The 16,526-nt window shown below is 34.4% G+C and overlaps 2 protein-coding genes across 4 annotated transcripts; one reads left to right on the plus strand and one right to left on the minus strand.

Annotated features, from left to right (window-relative positions):
* The first annotated feature begins 248 nt into the window (after nt 1-248).
* Nucleotides 249-5,554, plus strand: LOC109609334 (uncharacterized). Of its 3 annotated transcripts, none has more exons than XM_049962130.1 (8): nt 249-457; nt 510-867; nt 1,780-1,875; nt 2,485-2,730; nt 2,785-3,000; nt 3,061-3,395; nt 4,530-4,790; nt 4,847-5,554. In XM_049962130.1, the coding sequence occupies exons 2-8, from the start codon at nt 529-531 to the stop codon at nt 4,983-4,985; spliced, it is 1,632 nt and encodes a 543-aa protein (XP_049818087.1). In that variant the 5' UTR covers nt 249-457; nt 510-528; the 3' UTR covers nt 4,986-5,554. The 3 variants fall into 3 exon arrangements, with proteins under 3 accessions (XP_049818087.1, XP_019881544.2, XP_049818086.1); XM_020025985.2 differs by having other exon boundaries at nt 249-439; nt 491-867; XM_049962129.1 differs by having other exon boundaries at nt 249-439.
* A 1,535-nt stretch (nt 5,555-7,089) lies between these two features.
* On the minus strand, nt 7,090-14,119 carry LOC109609364 (vitellogenin receptor). The gene is made up of 21 exons (XM_020026022.2): nt 14,044-14,119; nt 13,799-13,988; nt 13,556-13,686; nt 13,251-13,497; nt 12,912-13,193; nt 12,557-12,858; nt 12,310-12,497; nt 12,053-12,254; nt 11,687-11,999; nt 11,369-11,629; nt 11,173-11,317; nt 10,918-11,114; nt 10,712-10,864; nt 10,262-10,606; nt 9,978-10,206; nt 9,803-9,891; nt 9,043-9,463; nt 8,679-8,987; nt 8,090-8,622; nt 7,617-8,032; nt 7,090-7,563 (listed from the first exon to the last, which is right to left on the minus strand). Exons 2-21 carry the CDS (start codon nt 13,986-13,988, stop codon nt 7,258-7,260), a joined length of 5,259 nt encoding a protein of 1,752 aa, XP_019881581.2. The 5' UTR covers nt 14,044-14,119; the 3' UTR covers nt 7,090-7,257.
* Between the last annotated feature and the right edge of the window lie 2,407 nt (nt 14,120-16,526).

Below are 16,526 nucleotides of genomic sequence, written 5' to 3' on the forward strand. Positions count from 1 at the left end.
AAATCCCCCACGAGCTCAGAACGGGAAACCTATCTGTGCACAGATCCATTAAACATCCCATAAAAGATGCACCAATTTACTGAAAACAGGCAAATACATCCCCAATTTTAAATAATACACGGGTTAATAATTTACTTGGCATCGCTAATCGGCAAATAAAAGCAATAAACGAAACAGTTTCGAGAGTAAATATTTCAAATCGCACACGTCGTTGGCAACACTGACACCATATGGTAAGACTGTTAGGGGAAACGTGGCCAACTTCGAGTTACATCTGTGAAAGTCAATTAGAAAATTTTTTGCTGTTATCTCTGGATTATCCAATTTATGTGGTGTCCGCCACGCGATTTTAAATAATGCGGTGTGCGTTCCATGTCCAAGCGTTCGATCGAAACTAAATCAACCGCCTGTCAGCCAGCAACATTCGCACCAACGTCAGGTACAACCATTTCTTGAGGTCGTTCTTTGTTTATTTATCATAACAACAAAGTCTAATTTGGATGCTGCAGGTCTTCTGAATCACCAGGAATGATACGTCATTTGCTTCTAATGTCCGGACTTGGCTCTTCTTGCACAAGGGATTGCTCAGGAAGGGGTGAATGTCACAATGGTACGTGTATGTGCGAGATACGTTTCACGGGCGAGCTGTGCGATGGCCCCAATCTGCCCTATCACGCGGGCATCGGCGGTGTGTTCCTCTTCATCGGATTCGTGTGTGCTGTGCAGCTGGTCATGTGCATCATATGCGAGTACCAGAGACTCAAGGCTCCCACATTTCTGCGGGCATGCAAGATAACCAATCAGAAGTTCATTTATTTCGCCTCGTTTTTGGCCAGTGTTATTCGGGGTGCATATTTTATTTCTCCGGTAAGTTGTTTGTTGTTTAAGATACTTTTAAATGTGGTTAATTTGCTTAATGTTAATTTATCTTATCAAACAATCAACATTATCTTGTGAATTACTTTAAAAGTCGTAACAAATTTTCCTTGTTTTTAATTAAATTTGTTTTGTCAAAATGAATACATATTTTGCTAAATATTTTACATAAACATGAACAAAAACCAAATAAATATATAAATATATCATTAAGCCACTAATAATAATTTTTGGAAGGAAATAATTCAAATTATCATAAACTAGTATAATTTAATTTAAGACATTAAAATATTATTACATATTATTCATCTAAACTAAATGTGGTATATATCAAAATTTCATATCATAATATGTGACATTTCACATGTTTGTCCATTAAGTTTAGAAATTAATTATAATTTATGTAATTTAAGTATCTTAAACTTTGTACTGTTTCTATCTAATGCCCAATTTCCAATTATGATTTAATTAATTCTAAGTTTGTAGAATTTTGTAATAGCTTTCAATTCAAATACAATAATGATTATTAAAGTATAAATATAAATGTATATGTTTCACAGTTAAACTTGATAGACTCTTGTTGGACTACCTTTGAAAATATGTCCTATACAGTTATGAATATTTTATTTCAATTCAAAAATTCAATGTTCCTGCCACACATTGAATTGTTTTGTTACAGCAACAAATATTTTGTTATCGTATAGTATCTACGCTATTTATAGTAATATATTTCCATGGGAGCACACAACAGTTTTATAGTCACATTAATATTTTTAACAATATAAGAAAAGTTGCTCTGATATTACATTTTTATATCTACATAGTTCCCTTTGTAAAGTTTTAAAACTCTTATTAGAAAATCGTTAGAATTGTTTATGGGTAGATACATTGATCTTTTTACAGGATTCTTTTAAATATGGATGGTCAGCTGGTTTATTGTCATCATACTATCCACTGTTGATGTCCAGTGCTTCTTTGATAGTTTGCTTTTGGGCAGAGGTAAGTACCCTGTGTTATCATAATGTTTATTAATAATTTTAAACACATGTTCTAGTAAACATTTTTATCTTTTATAAGTGTGTTATTTCGAGAAAAAATTATCTTTTCAATAAAACTGTTACTCACATTTGTTATTCAATGCACATATTGCTATTAAACTGATTTGTAATGTGAGTAATGTGAAAATTTGTTTTCCTCAGTTTATAATTTATTCACAATAAATTATTTATTCCCTGTTATTATAATAATTTATTCATTGACTTGATTATTTAAAACACTAATCTTCAACAGTATCAACTTGCGAAAATTAAACACATCCAAGGTTTTATCATTGATAAGTCTGTAGATGGTTTAATGTATCACTTAAACTATTTTTGGATTATTTAATTGTTATTGATTTAATATGTAAACAAAGCAGGTTGAAATCGTAACAAATAAATATAAAAATTACACTTAGGTGGCCAGTATCTGTTGTCAACGTATCTAAAGTTAGTTACTGATAAACTTGTTATGTGATACCATGCACATTTTATAATTTTTTAATATTGCGTTATTCGTAAGTACGCATTGCAATTATGATTTTTTAACGTCTGATAATTTCATTTGCAGGTTTTTCATTTAGAGAGGATCTATTGGGAGAAACCTCAGTTCTTATCAAAAAGTTTTTTGGGATTTCTCACATTCAACGTTATAAGTTATAGCTTATTGTTAGCTGAATTTATTACCAATTCATTGGCGAAACCACCGGCCGATGATCCAAGTTTATTCAAACATCTGTTCAACGGATGTTACGCTGTTTTAATGTTCATCGTTGTTATATTCTTCTTGATCTATGGCGTAGAGGTTTACTTTAAGGTAAGAACACGTTAACCTTAACCATTGGTGTGCTCAAGTTGTTTTCTTGTGTAGGTAAGAGGTCGTTTCGTAACGCAACCGTTCCAACTTACCAGAAATTCGCACGAAGCTGAACCGCTTCAGAACGACAATAGCAACGAGTTGCGACCTCAGATAAACTTATCGCAGTTACATCAGTCCCGAATAGGACTTATCAGTCAGGCGTTGATGCTGATCACGGTCGTTGGATTCCTGTTTTCAGAGACGTTGTCTGAGTTTTGGAAGACCAAGGTATATAAAATGTTAGCAAACAAATTCGGCCGACCGTTAACTGGTTCGTTTTTTGTTTAGGTTCCGATAAACTCACGAAATTTGCACGACGTGATCTTCCGGGTGGCGGAGATCGGTGTTGCCGTATGGTTCCCGGCCGTACTTTGGAATTGCATGCAGCCCTCTGAATTATGGATTCTCAATCCGAGGAAGCTTCTGACGAAACTAGACCATCAAATGGGCGCGGACGCCGCTCTGGCCGACGTCAACAAGCAGTCGGTCGAAAACGAAGAAGAGGTTGTTTTGGACAAGCGGGAATGCTGGATATGCTACGATTCTGACAAAACGGACCAGCTGATACAACCATGTGCCTGTACCGGAGACGTCTCCAGCGTCCATCACGATTGTTTACGAAGGTATATATACATATATACAATATGTTTCTGAAACAGTAGTGACCAGAATTATAGCAACTTATCAAAATTTATTAAAACATGAGCTATATTACTTGAATTAGATTCCAGTTTATATTTCTTGTTTTTTCTGTTACTGTTATGTCCACTGTGAAACGATGAAATTTAATTTTATTCTTTAATGAACTGCGTACGTTTTTTTTTCTTCTTTGATCCAAAATGAATTTCAATGAGCCGTGTTTATTAAGTCGATTATTTACCATCAGCTTTTTGCTTATTATAATTAATAATATATTATTATTAATAATGGGTTGAAGTCAAACTGTATCATGTGTTGTAAGAAAAATTATAATTCAGCCTAGTTCGAGAGAAATAAGTAAACATTTACATTTAAATAAATCAAAAGAGAAACAGGGCAACAATTTAAATGTGTGTAAACGTGGGAACGAATTGGAGTCTAAAATATGCATGTTATATATTTAGAGAATGGCCGAATTTATACTTCGTATATGTGCTGAAATTATAAAACAATATATCATTCAAAGAATTAATATTAAATGAAATGTTACTCATTTATTTAATCAAAAAAATTCCTTTTAAAATTAATGTTGCTATATTTATGACTAGTTCAACTCACAAAAATATATTTAACATTTTGTAGAATAAGAAATATTAATTTTTAGAATGGATTATGAATCAATAGTAGTAAACTGATAATAACGATAAAAACATTAAATAGAATTATATGGCCATAACACTTGACATTTTCAAAACCGTCTAATAATGAAGTTAATACAATCCTTAAATTTAAATTTCAAAAATCATTTGTTCAGATATATACTATACACCTTTGGTCTAATCGTATCTACATTTTGTATAAATCAACCGAAAATACATATATTCAATTCAATGTAATCAACTTATTTCATAATGTTAAATTGATGTAAATTCTGTTGATAGTATGTGATATCTCTTGCATTAGGGTTCTCATTAGGTTTTATAATTAAGATATTTTCCTGCTCATTGTTTTCCAGCAGTAATTACTTAATACTTCTATACTAATGTACAAAAATAAATTAAATTATTATGTGCTTATTTTGTAGAAAAGTATAAATGCATTTTTTACTCCTTCGTTAGGTGGCTAATGGAGAGCTCGTCATCCACTTCTGGCCCATTGCGGTGCAAGGTCTGCAATTACGAGTACGACATTTGCAGTACCACCAAAGTTGAATGGGACAGGGGATTCACTTACCAACATTGGGGCAGCACCGCCTTCATTGTCACCTGCCTCTGTATGGTCGTTGCTGTTGCTTGGATTATCATCCAACTCTACGACAACAACTACATACGTATGCTCAGTGCAAGTGTTGCACTACTCATGATTTACATTTGCATCAAGTTAGTAATGTTTTAATGAATGCTTAAGTGATTGCTTAATTTAATGTGATTTTTAGGTTTTTGGGACAGAACACGTTGAGCGCGTATCAGCGGGCGAAAGTTGCTGCCCTGAATATCGGCAATCACGTAACAACAATTAGCGGCAATGTGAATGTAGATGCCGGAGAATCTCCGTCTTCTCAAACGAATCTTTAATGCCGATCGTGTCCGATTAATTTTTCGGCGAAACGAATAATCTTGAGTGAGATTCTTATCAAGAGTAGTTTTAATCGGCCTGAACTATGTTTTTCGTAGAATATAGTTCGGAAAATAGTGATATGTGATAATTTCAATTGTATTATGTATATATAATTAGGAATCATAGATATTTTAGTTAATAATGTGCCCGTTTTTGAATCAAATTGGTTTAGTTATATTTTGTAATTTGATGATCTTATTTTTGTTGTTTTGTTTTATTTGACTTGTTTTATTATTCTATAAACTGGGAGGTACATGTTTCAGTAATTTTAAGAATTGTTGAAGTATCTAACTTGTCCTGTTATACTCTGTTCTTCACTATGCACCTTTGTTTGAAGTTTGCTGTATTGTACATAGTTTCAAAATAATATTTTTTAATCAATTATGTATACAATTATTGTACTAGAAAACCATAAGTAACTGTTTACTTAGATTGACTTAATAATAAAATGCCAAAAATGTACGTACTATTATATTAGGCTATACATATATAAATATATGACTATTAAAGAACTGTTTTATCCTAAGAGCTTTTGTTTATTTTTCTTGTTAAGTATTATTTAAGTACTAAATATCAAAATAAGTAATTTACTTATGAATTTATTTTTTTTTAATTTAAACTTTATTCAACAATAATATATTGCCAAGCAAGTTTATGGCACATGACCTCCTAATTAAACAAATAGTTCCGTGAATAAATATCGGGACTATATTGTAGACGATATAGAAGATTTATCATTTTAAAGGTTCCTTTAGTCCTCTAATACGACATGTGGTTTTACGTTCTCATGAAGAAACAGAACGCATTTTCTAATTTTCTAGGAACTAAAGAGCTAGTTTAAGTAAGTTTTTCATTACATTAGTCAACAAGTGAGTAGTCAGTTACATTCATGATGCATTATTTTCATTTAAGGGTGTATTCTGGTCTAGAGGTATGAATTTTAAATGCAAAAAGGAAAAGACAAATAATATTCTTACTATCCATTATTTTACAATAACAGTTTTGGAAATAATAAACTGATATGCCGCCGGATGCACGTTTTCAAGACAATTGTAGTATGTACTGATTGATATTCCTTGACAAATATCCATCATACTGCAGAAGATATTTATTCCTTATCTTCCAACTCCCAAAATCCGCATAACAAATATCATTCCTCTACTTCAAAAAATTTATTGACGAATGGAGATGATGTTATATATCGTATACTTTCGCAACTGCATTGTAATACAAATTTGAAGTCTAGTCCACGATGAGCAGTTCGAGAAAATTTAATTTCTTTCTTGCATGTAGTACAACATAACTAAAGAAGAAATCGCTGAAAAACTCCAAAACACTAGCCGTAACTATTTTCGATAATCATTTCTTCATCACTTGACTTCGATCCATTTTACTATGAAAAATTATAACACAAAATACTCAACATGATCGCAGATATACGGAGACTATCCCTATTGTCTTTTGTTCGATTCATTCAAGCCGAGACGGTTAGGACACCACGACACTAAAATGGCCAAATGTCCGAAAATAATTTGAATTTTGAAAAATCCTCTTGAGGACATATTTTTAAATGAGCTTTGATTACATAAAAAAATCGTTTTTTTCAAATTTCTAGACCAACAGATGTTGAATTTTATTGATGAAGTTTATTGCATAACGCTTTCCTAATGGTCGATTCTTCATAGTTTAATGGCTGGTCTATTTCTAAACATGTCTCACGGGATATTGCTTTTTTCGTTAATTATAATTAATTAAGGCAAATTGAAATGGATGAGAGGTTTAATGTTTCACGAAGTGCCAGTGTAGAGGTGCTTTAGACAACCTTAGTAACGGAGTTTCAGTAAGCACCTAATGCAGTACGCCAACTGCAAGAAACAGATTACATACAACTAATTATTGTTATTACATTTTACATACTTTTACATTTTAGAAGATTAATGAGAAGTCCATCCCTTATCAGAGGAAATATGGCTAAAATATTTAACATTTTGTTGGTACAATAATAACTAATAATCTGACGATACTTCAATAATTAAAAGGACTTAAAAAGAAACGTCTAAATAATAATTAAAACATATATTAAATACCGCAGATATTCATACTTCAATAATTTAATAAATAAAATATATAAATCTAAATAAAAAAGTTCAATTAAAATATGGTTTTACATAAAACATTTAAAGACAGCACATCATTTACAAACAAACTTTGTATATATGAAAGTTAATTTTAAATTTCGTTATCCAGGTCTTTCATTCCTGTCGCCGGACATTGTGGGTTTACATACTCATGTTGACCAGGTTTCAAAATGGCTTTGTCCCAATCGTCCCCCTGTCCGTAACCCGGATTATGAAATCTTATACTGATATTAAAATTGTCCATATTTCTTCTTTTAACAAGGACATAAATACAGAATCCGAAAGCAATCAAACACAACGGTACCAGCACCGCTGTCACAATCGCTCCCGCGTGACTTTTGCTTTTACCATTGTCTTGCATTTGCACCGCATGTACTTTGTGATAAGATGAATCCACCTACACGTAAAAATAGATGAGTATAAAATAATTTTATCTGTGCACAATCTTACCTCTTTGTTCAGACATTTTTCCATCGGTGAAACGAAAGTACCATCGCTGCACACGCATTTGTAACGTGCTACGCCCGGTACACATAAGTAGGTGCATGTATTGTTACGACACGCATCTTCCACGTTTGGTTGTAGGGACTTCTGATTTAAGGCGAACAAATCAATAGATTGACTCTGCAATTTGTGGGTGTCGCAAGTTCGTTTCTCAAATAACTGGCATTTACTCATGAATCCTCCTTGACTGGAGTAGTAAATATGATTTTCGAAGAACTTGATCGAAACTGGGTGAGTGAGATTTGAGAAGACTGCCGTGTTCTTCGTGCCGTCATAATTGATGCTGCGTATTTGGTTGTTCCGCTGATCTACGTAGTACAAGACCTTCTTGTTCAAGTCGTAGGTCAAACCAGTAATGAATCCTAAGCAAATCATGAAATAAGTTAAATAAATGGGTAAATAATTAAGGACAGCCTTACCTGGTGTACTCGGTACCAATTCCTGTTTTCCTGTGCCATCCAAATTGGTCTTATAAATAATGAAGCTGGGTGAGTTGAAAATCCACCAACTAGTTATAGAATAAAACAGGTACTTGTTGAGAGAATCCACAGCTATTGCAGACACTTGTCTGTGCACGTCTGTGTTAATGAGTGTGTTACACATTTTCTTGTCGAAATTGCAAACGCTAATTGCCCTAGATTCAGATTCGGCATTGACATAATACACATTGTTTGTAGCCCAATCTACAGCCAGTTTCTGAGGCTGTCCGATATGTTCCATGTATTCTCGTTTTTTAGTGACCGTGTTGATGCGGTGAATAGTACCTGCGGTTTCGATGCTGAAGTAAACATACTGATCTACAGTAAGATCCAATCCTGTAATTTTCGGGGTTTCATCTGCGTAGATTATGTTGAGACTGTTCGATTGTTGACTCAACATTCTTAGTTGGTTATAAGATGCGTATACCATAGACATTGGACTTCCAATTGCCTTACACGATTTTTTATCAGGCCTAAAAGCAACATATCAAGTTATAAATGAGACCAAAATGAGTATTCGTTTACAAACCTGAGGATGAATCCATCGAAACAATCGCAGTTGTAATCTCCGTCGTTGTTATGGCACAATTGACTACAAACTGGAGGATCTAGATTACACTCATTGATATCACTGCATGTGCGTGAATCTCCCATTAGTTGAAAACCATCCCTGCACTTGCAGGTGGGACCTTGCGGTGTTTTTACGCATTCCTGGGAACACGGATTCAAGTTGCCTGTACAGGACTTCGAGCAAAGCCCATTTTCGTCTGAGCCGTCGTAACAATCATGTTTTCCATTGCACACTAATTTCGGATCAATACAATCTCCAGATTTGCATCTAAAACACCGAAATGTGTACAACGAAATTAAAATGTAAACCGTCCGGTCCTCACCTGAATCCGTTGTCGCAATGCACATGTATCGCGTGACTGGCAAATTCTGGATGATCCTTACACATTTCCGGGGCCTCGTCTGAATTGTCGCCACAATCGTCAATCTTGTCGCAGGTCCATTGTACGGATATGCACTTTCCGTTCTTGCAACTGAACTCATCGACGTTGCAATTGCTGCAATTCTTCTCGTCCTCGTGTTGTGGACACTCCGATGTACCGTTGCAGCGGGCGGCATTCGGCAAACATATTGAGGTGTTCGAGGCGCACGCGAACCCATCCAAACCGCAGGCTAGTTCCGGTTGGAGGCAGAGTTCTTCGTCCGAATTGTCGCCGCAGTTGTCTGAGTTGTCGCAGACTAGTTTGCTGTCTATGCATTTGCCGTTCGTACAAGTGAACATGTGAGGGGCGCAAGTGAGTGATGCTATATGGAAAAAAAACAAACAATTTTTAATAAGATCTTATTTGTACTTAGTTTGCAGTAAAAATATAGAAACTTATTACATTCATTTGTTTTATTTGGGTGAAAGTGGCTAAATTATCAACCAATGGTTGGTCAAAAAATATCACATTCAAATGTACTTTACGTTTTGTGTATGTAACTAACAATAATAATAATAATAATAGTTAACATTTATTTTTAGTAAAATAATCAAAATACATTTGTGATAATTGTTATTTTTTATAACGAACTGGGTAATTATTGAGCAGTGATTACTGAGAGATTTGAGAAGGGACTTAGTAGATAAATAAAGTTTCTTACCACATCCAGAATGTTCGTCGGAAAAGTCTACACAGTCGAATTCGTGATCACATTCCCAAGATTTTGGTATGCAAGATCCAGAGTTACATCTGGCAAAATACCATAAATTAAATTGATGTTTTGTTGTTTCTATATAAATAAAAAATGCTTTATTATCCTAACAAAATTCACACACCTGAACTGATTAGCTTCGCAACTGGCAGAAGGACAGCTTCGTTCATCGCTTGCATCTAAACAATCCTGAACACCATCGCATATGAATCTGTTTGCAATGCAATTACCGTTGTCGCAAGAAAATTGGTCTGGTGGACATTTTTGAACGATGCCTGTACAATTGTTTTCGTCTGACCTATCGGTGCAATCGTACTGAGAATCGCACCTGAGATGTTCGCTAATGCATTGTCCTGAAGAAAAATATAGTTTTATCAATCAGATATCGTAATCAATTGTGCTACTTACCGTTATTACACTGAAACTGTCCCAGAGTACAGTGGTGGGGTTTCAAACAATCAATTTCATCTTCGCCAAGCGGACAATCGTTGTGACCATTGCAAACAAGACTGTTCAATATGCACTTGTTAGATTGATGGCACATAAATTCCTTAGAGTCACAATGGGCTCTTGTTATGCAAGTTTTATGATCGGTGCCAAGTGACATTCCAACAGGGCAGGCACAAGTATATGATTTGTGGGAGAGCAAACAAATGTGGGAACAATTGCCATTATTTAAACGGCAACTGCTTGTTCCTACTGTCTTAGGACTGGCAGAGATGATGTGCAAATATTCAACATCATCAGGAATATCTGAAAATCAGTTTTTTCTTGATTAAATATATTCCTTCCTTCGACTCAAATTTATTAAGTAAACAGCAGTTAGAGTACCATAAATTTCAAATTAAAATCCCTTACCTAGAGTGATCTTTTTGTTTGCCGTTGTTGTAGCATTTCGGGCAGCCCAATAAACTCTTCTAGAAAACTGATTCACCCAGAAGATGTCCACATCTGTTGTTGCAATACTAATTGGAGAAGAAGATAAAGATCTGAAGCCATGTCTGTCGTCCCCTGTAAAAATAATATGTCTAATTTTAAATAAACACATTTCTCGAATATTTTACCATCTACACTGGTGCTCTCAATTTTTCCTGTGCCTGCGTCGGTCCAGAACACTCTATAGTAACCATAGTCGAATGTAAGCCTTACAGGACCGATGAGACCTGAATCGATGGCGTGAGTTCTACCAGTTCCATCCATCAGTAATCGATCTATGTGAGATGTTCGGTATTGACTTCTTTTGAAGGAAATGAACATCACACTGGAAAAAAAATGTAAAACAGTTATTTGATAAGTAAATATTAGCTTAATAAATATACCCTTCTTCTGGAACAAGGGCTATAGATTCAGGAATTTCTCCATTGAGGTCATGTAGAATAACAGTTGATGTCATGGTAGATAAATTGATTACTTCAACGGCTCCTCTTTCTTCGTCGCAGATGTATAAGTTGTTGCCCAAATTATCTGAAATTGAAATATTAGGAAGACTCCAACAGGTACAGCATAAACACTTACCAAAATCCATACAAGTAATTTTGCCTAAACCATCGATGGACATGACTGTCTTTTCTCGATCCACCAAGTTGATAGCAACAATTTTTTTAATTGACAAATCGCTAACGTACAAGGTGTTAGTAATTGAATTGTACGCAAGAGCTCCAACATTTTTAACATCCGATATCAGCTCAGAAATATCATGCTTCCCTAACGTTTGATGTTCAATTGAAACCAAAACGTCGCGTGCACCCAAAATGAGCATCTGCGTTCGTTTTGTAGCTACAATCAATTATTGTCATATTTTGTGCTGTGACACATTATAAGTTACATGCTTACGTTTACAAGAGTGTTTGTCGCTGCTCAGTTGTCTATTTTGTCCACAAGCACATTTGTACCCTTTGCCTGAGAGAAGACAAATATCCGAGCAGAAAGACATGGAACAAGGATTGTCCATTCTAGATCTCATTGCGCTGTGGTAGATGCTCAATCCGTAAATAAACTCTCTGTTTTCTTTTACCAGAGTCGTATGGTTTTTACCGGTGAATTTGTTGCAGTATTGGATTGAGTGTGTTGCCCAGTCGGACCAGAAGATCCGGTCTTCGAACACGGCAATCGCGTAGGGGTGTTTAATGACATCTTTAAGAATTACCTGGATAAAAAATGGAAGTTACTTTAGTTTTGTAGTAAACACATGTTATTTACCCTTCTATCTGTTCCATCAAGTCTGATGCTTTCTAAAGTTAAAATCTTTGCATCTGTCCAATAGATTCTTCCGTTTGGTTCATCCAAAGTTATTCCGTTAGGCCAGTGAATATTATTCGTAACGAATGGCCTGTCTTTTGAACCGTCCATACTTGATACAGCGATTTTGGCAGTATGACCCCAGTCGGTCCAATACATTTCACTAAAATAATTTATATTACAGACGTTTGTTTGTGATAAACAAGTGTTTGTCGTACCCTTCGGCTATGTTAAGGCAAATCGCTCGGGGTTTTTCGATATCTGAATTAACTAAAACCGTACAATGTGATCCGTCATTGGAGCATACACCAATGTGTTTTTTCTCTGCATCTGTGAAATAGATATTTCCTGTGACCCAATCTATTGCCAGATCTTCTGGAAGGCCCAGCCCGGCAGTGATAAGCAACTGGAATTAATTAAGATAGTTAATTTTCAGTACAGCGATTACAAAAATAATTTTCTTACTTCTCTCTCAGACCCATCCTCAATACTTCTAACGATACTTTCATGTTCAGAGAAAATATCGGTCCAGTAAATATGATGACCGTCATACTTTACTCCTACAACTTGCTTCAAGTTCTTTGCGATGGGAAAGTAAATTTCGGTCTTCAGAGTTATTGCTCTTATTTCAGTTTTGGAACTGAAAACCATCATTGCCTCGCCTCCATTGGCAATGCACGTTTTTTTATCACTGTCCAGTGTGTACCTATCATCACAATAGCACTCGTAAGACCCGTCTGTGTTCCGACACTTCTGATCGCAAATACCTTTAAAAACATTATGAGAATGTTAATTTCTATTAATAATTTTTCAAACAAACCATATATTTCGCACTCGTTAATATCCTCACAGTGCTTTTCATCAACGGTATTGTAGCCTTTGGGACAAATGCACTTCGGACCAGTTGGAAGAAGGACGCATTTGTGCTCGCAATGGAGAGTGGTGCAATTCGGACCTTTCGCACAGTTATTGCTTTCGTCCGATCTGTCTGAACAATCCGCCTTACCGTCGCACACTAAACGCGTGTCTATACATTTCTTTTTATCTGAGCACAAGAACTTGTCGTGATCCAAAGTGCATTGCTTTAAATCCACATGCAAATCTAAAACAACGTCAAATTTTACGATTTTGTGGCTAATGATAGTTCGTTGATACATACCACAGTCTTTTTCATCACTGTTATCAATGCAATCATCATTGCCGTCGCAAACCCATTCGTTGGGGATGCAATGACCATTGTTACATTTAAAACCATCACAGTCGATGTGTAAGCTACAACCTATCGTCTCATCGGAACCATCGAGACAATCGTCTTCGCCATTGCATACCCATTCTTCGGCTATACATAATTTATCTTTACATTGCCATTCACCCTTCGCGCAGGTCTGATTACTCTCGTATGTTAGCTGGAAAGGAAGAGTATGTTACTTGTTAATTGCCATCAACGTTATTTTCAGTACTTACCTTGAAATTAGCGCAGTCTTTTTCATCTGAAAAATCCTCGCAATCATTTTCGCCATCGCATACAAACGATTTGCTGATGCATCGGTTATTGAGGCATTTAAAATATCTAGGTTCCTTGCATAGGTAAACATCTATAAAGATAATGCTTTTTTAGCAATGAAAATTTTAACAGTGGTCAACTATAAATTAACACACGAATATTAAAAAAATTGAACATGAAAAAGATACATAAAAAATGCTTACCACAGTCTTCCTCATCCGAAAAGTCGAGACAGTCGTTACTGCTGTCGCATCGTTTCGACTCTGGGATACATTTTCCATTGTTACACACGAATTCATGTGGCTTACAAAGGCTTTCTGTTCTAAAAAATAATGATTCCAGGAACGCGTTCGAGGACACTATGGCCCCAAATAAAATGATTGGTATATACATCTGAAATTTCTCTAATCATTAATAAATCATTTGTTGTTTAATAATAAGTCATTACCTTAATTTAAAATAGTTGAATTTGTTCTGTACATATGGACATTTAAATAAAATGAACCGTCCCACATAGGCAAAACGTGGGAACTGGGTGTTTTACATTCAGTTGAAATCAATTTGATTTTTTTAAATGATGTTTTTGTTTGCATAAAAAATTTATTAAAAATTGTACATACAGCACTAAACAAAATTAAATTCTTTGAAGACAAGAATGTAAACTGAATAGAATATTAAAGCTCACTATGATAATAAATGGATAATACTAATGAGTCAATATTATCCATACTTAAATTTATTTATATATATTTTGTGATAAATGAAGTGCGAACAATTTGATACTGTATGGGTAAATAAATAAAATATTGAATCGCTCGAGGTTTTACGATATCCCAATGTGTTTTTTCTCTGCATCTTTAAAATAGGTATTCCCTGTGACCCAATCTGTGGCAGAACTTCTGGAAGACCCAGTCCGGCAGTGATAAGCAACTGAAATTAATTATTAATAATTTTTAGTACAGCAATTGCAAAAATAATTTTCTTACTTCTCTCTTAGACCCATCCTTAACACTTCTAACGCTATTATCATGTTCAGAGAAAATATCGGTCTAGTAAATGTGGTGACCATCATACTTTATTCCTACAACTTGCTTCAAGTTCTTTGCGATGGGATATTTTGTGATAAATGAAGTGCGAAATAAATAAAATATTAATTTTAATATAATCAATTTATTTACATATTTATAATGTAGTAAAAAATAAATTACAATCTTATGAAGACCATCTGAAACAATAAAGTAAATAACATCTGAAACAATAAAGTAAATAATAATAATAATATTAATTACTACTTAAAACTTTACACAAAGTTGCCCACAAATTTATGTCAGGCGCTTTACTACTTGAAGCTGGTGATGTGTTAAGGACTGTTGTAGGTATTGGTGTAGAAGAAGGCGTTGTTGTAGGCTTTGGTATAGAAGTTGCTCTGGCATAACAGGTTGGCCGAAAATTAATTATGATGCCTTCATATTTAGGTTGACATGTCAAATTTCAGCGCGATACAGTTTGTTAGTTAGTTTTGTTTTGACAACTGATTTTCGGTTACGTGTTTGGCATCATGATTTTCGCTCTCTGAAATATTGGCTTCGAGAGTTTCATGGTAGCCGAAAACTCTCCACTGCCGATGAAGTCCATAGCGGCAGACCCTCCGGTGAGATTGTCATGGCATACTCTTCGTGGACTACCTCGAAAAAGGAAAAACCATCAACAGCGAGTATTACTGGGCATTATTGGAGCAATTGAAGTCCGAAATCGCTCCGAAATGACCTGACATGAAGACATGTTTTTGAGAGACAATGCGCCGGCACACACAATAGCATCGATTTAAGGCCCCACTTGCTTCCCTCATCCACCTTATTCGTCAGAGTTACATTCGAGAATCCTATACCACTAGGACATGTTTCGATAACTGCTTCCCACCAATACATTAATTACATATACACAGTGATAGTACTGGTAACATTTATCCGGAAAGGGGAGCTTTACTTCTTTATTGCAATTAGGTGCAGCCAAATAAACTGGAAATAATTGTTAAAATAAATTAATATATTATTATATTTTATATTATTCAATATAAACTACTTACTAGCACCTGTTAAACTAGAAAATAATACTATAGTTATTAATTTACTCATGTTTTTCTCGTAGAAATACAGTACAAATGGTATTTCTTAAGTGAATCATGTCTTCATTAAGACACTTTATCGTCAAAATAAAGTTATAATTGAATTAATGCAGACTTCTTTTTTATAATGTAACTTTATATTGTTTGTTTTTAAAATTATATATAAATAAAGATTAACAAAGTAAAAATCAATTCGCCAATTGTTTAAAGATAAAATATTTCTGTTTCTATAATTGAATACACAGAATATAAGTCATTTTTCAAAATTGTTGATATTGGAATTGAATCAAGGTAAGGACAGGATTCTGAGAAGATTTTAAATAACTAAAATAACTTTTCGCATCAAATTGTGGTATATTGTTGTGCATTTTAAAGCTCCCTTCTACATACATTTTTCCGTAATATGGAAGTTTTTAAATTTTAAACAAATATTTGTACATATTTCAAAACATATATTTAATATCTGATATGAGTTTGTCCATGACCAAATATTATATAGGATTTATGTGTGATATAACAGTGAAGCACGCAAGATTTAAATGTAATAGTAAATGACGATTTACGATAGTTCATTGATACATATCACAGTTTTTTCATCACTGTTATCAATGCAATCATCATTGCCATCGCAAATACGTTCGTCGCGCAGGTCTGATTACTCTCGTATGTTAACTGGAAATGAAGAGTATATTACTCGTTAATTGACATCAGCCTTATTTTCAGTACTTACCTTGAAATAAGCGCAGTCTTTCATCTGAAAAATCCTCGCAATCATTTTCGCCATCGCATACAAATGATGTACTGAT

Source organism: Aethina tumida, chromosome 1, assembly GCF_024364675.1.
Source record: "Aethina tumida isolate Nest 87 chromosome 1, icAetTumi1.1, whole genome shotgun sequence".
In the NCBI taxonomy this organism is placed as follows: Eukaryota; Metazoa; Arthropoda; class Insecta; order Coleoptera; family Nitidulidae; genus Aethina; species Aethina tumida.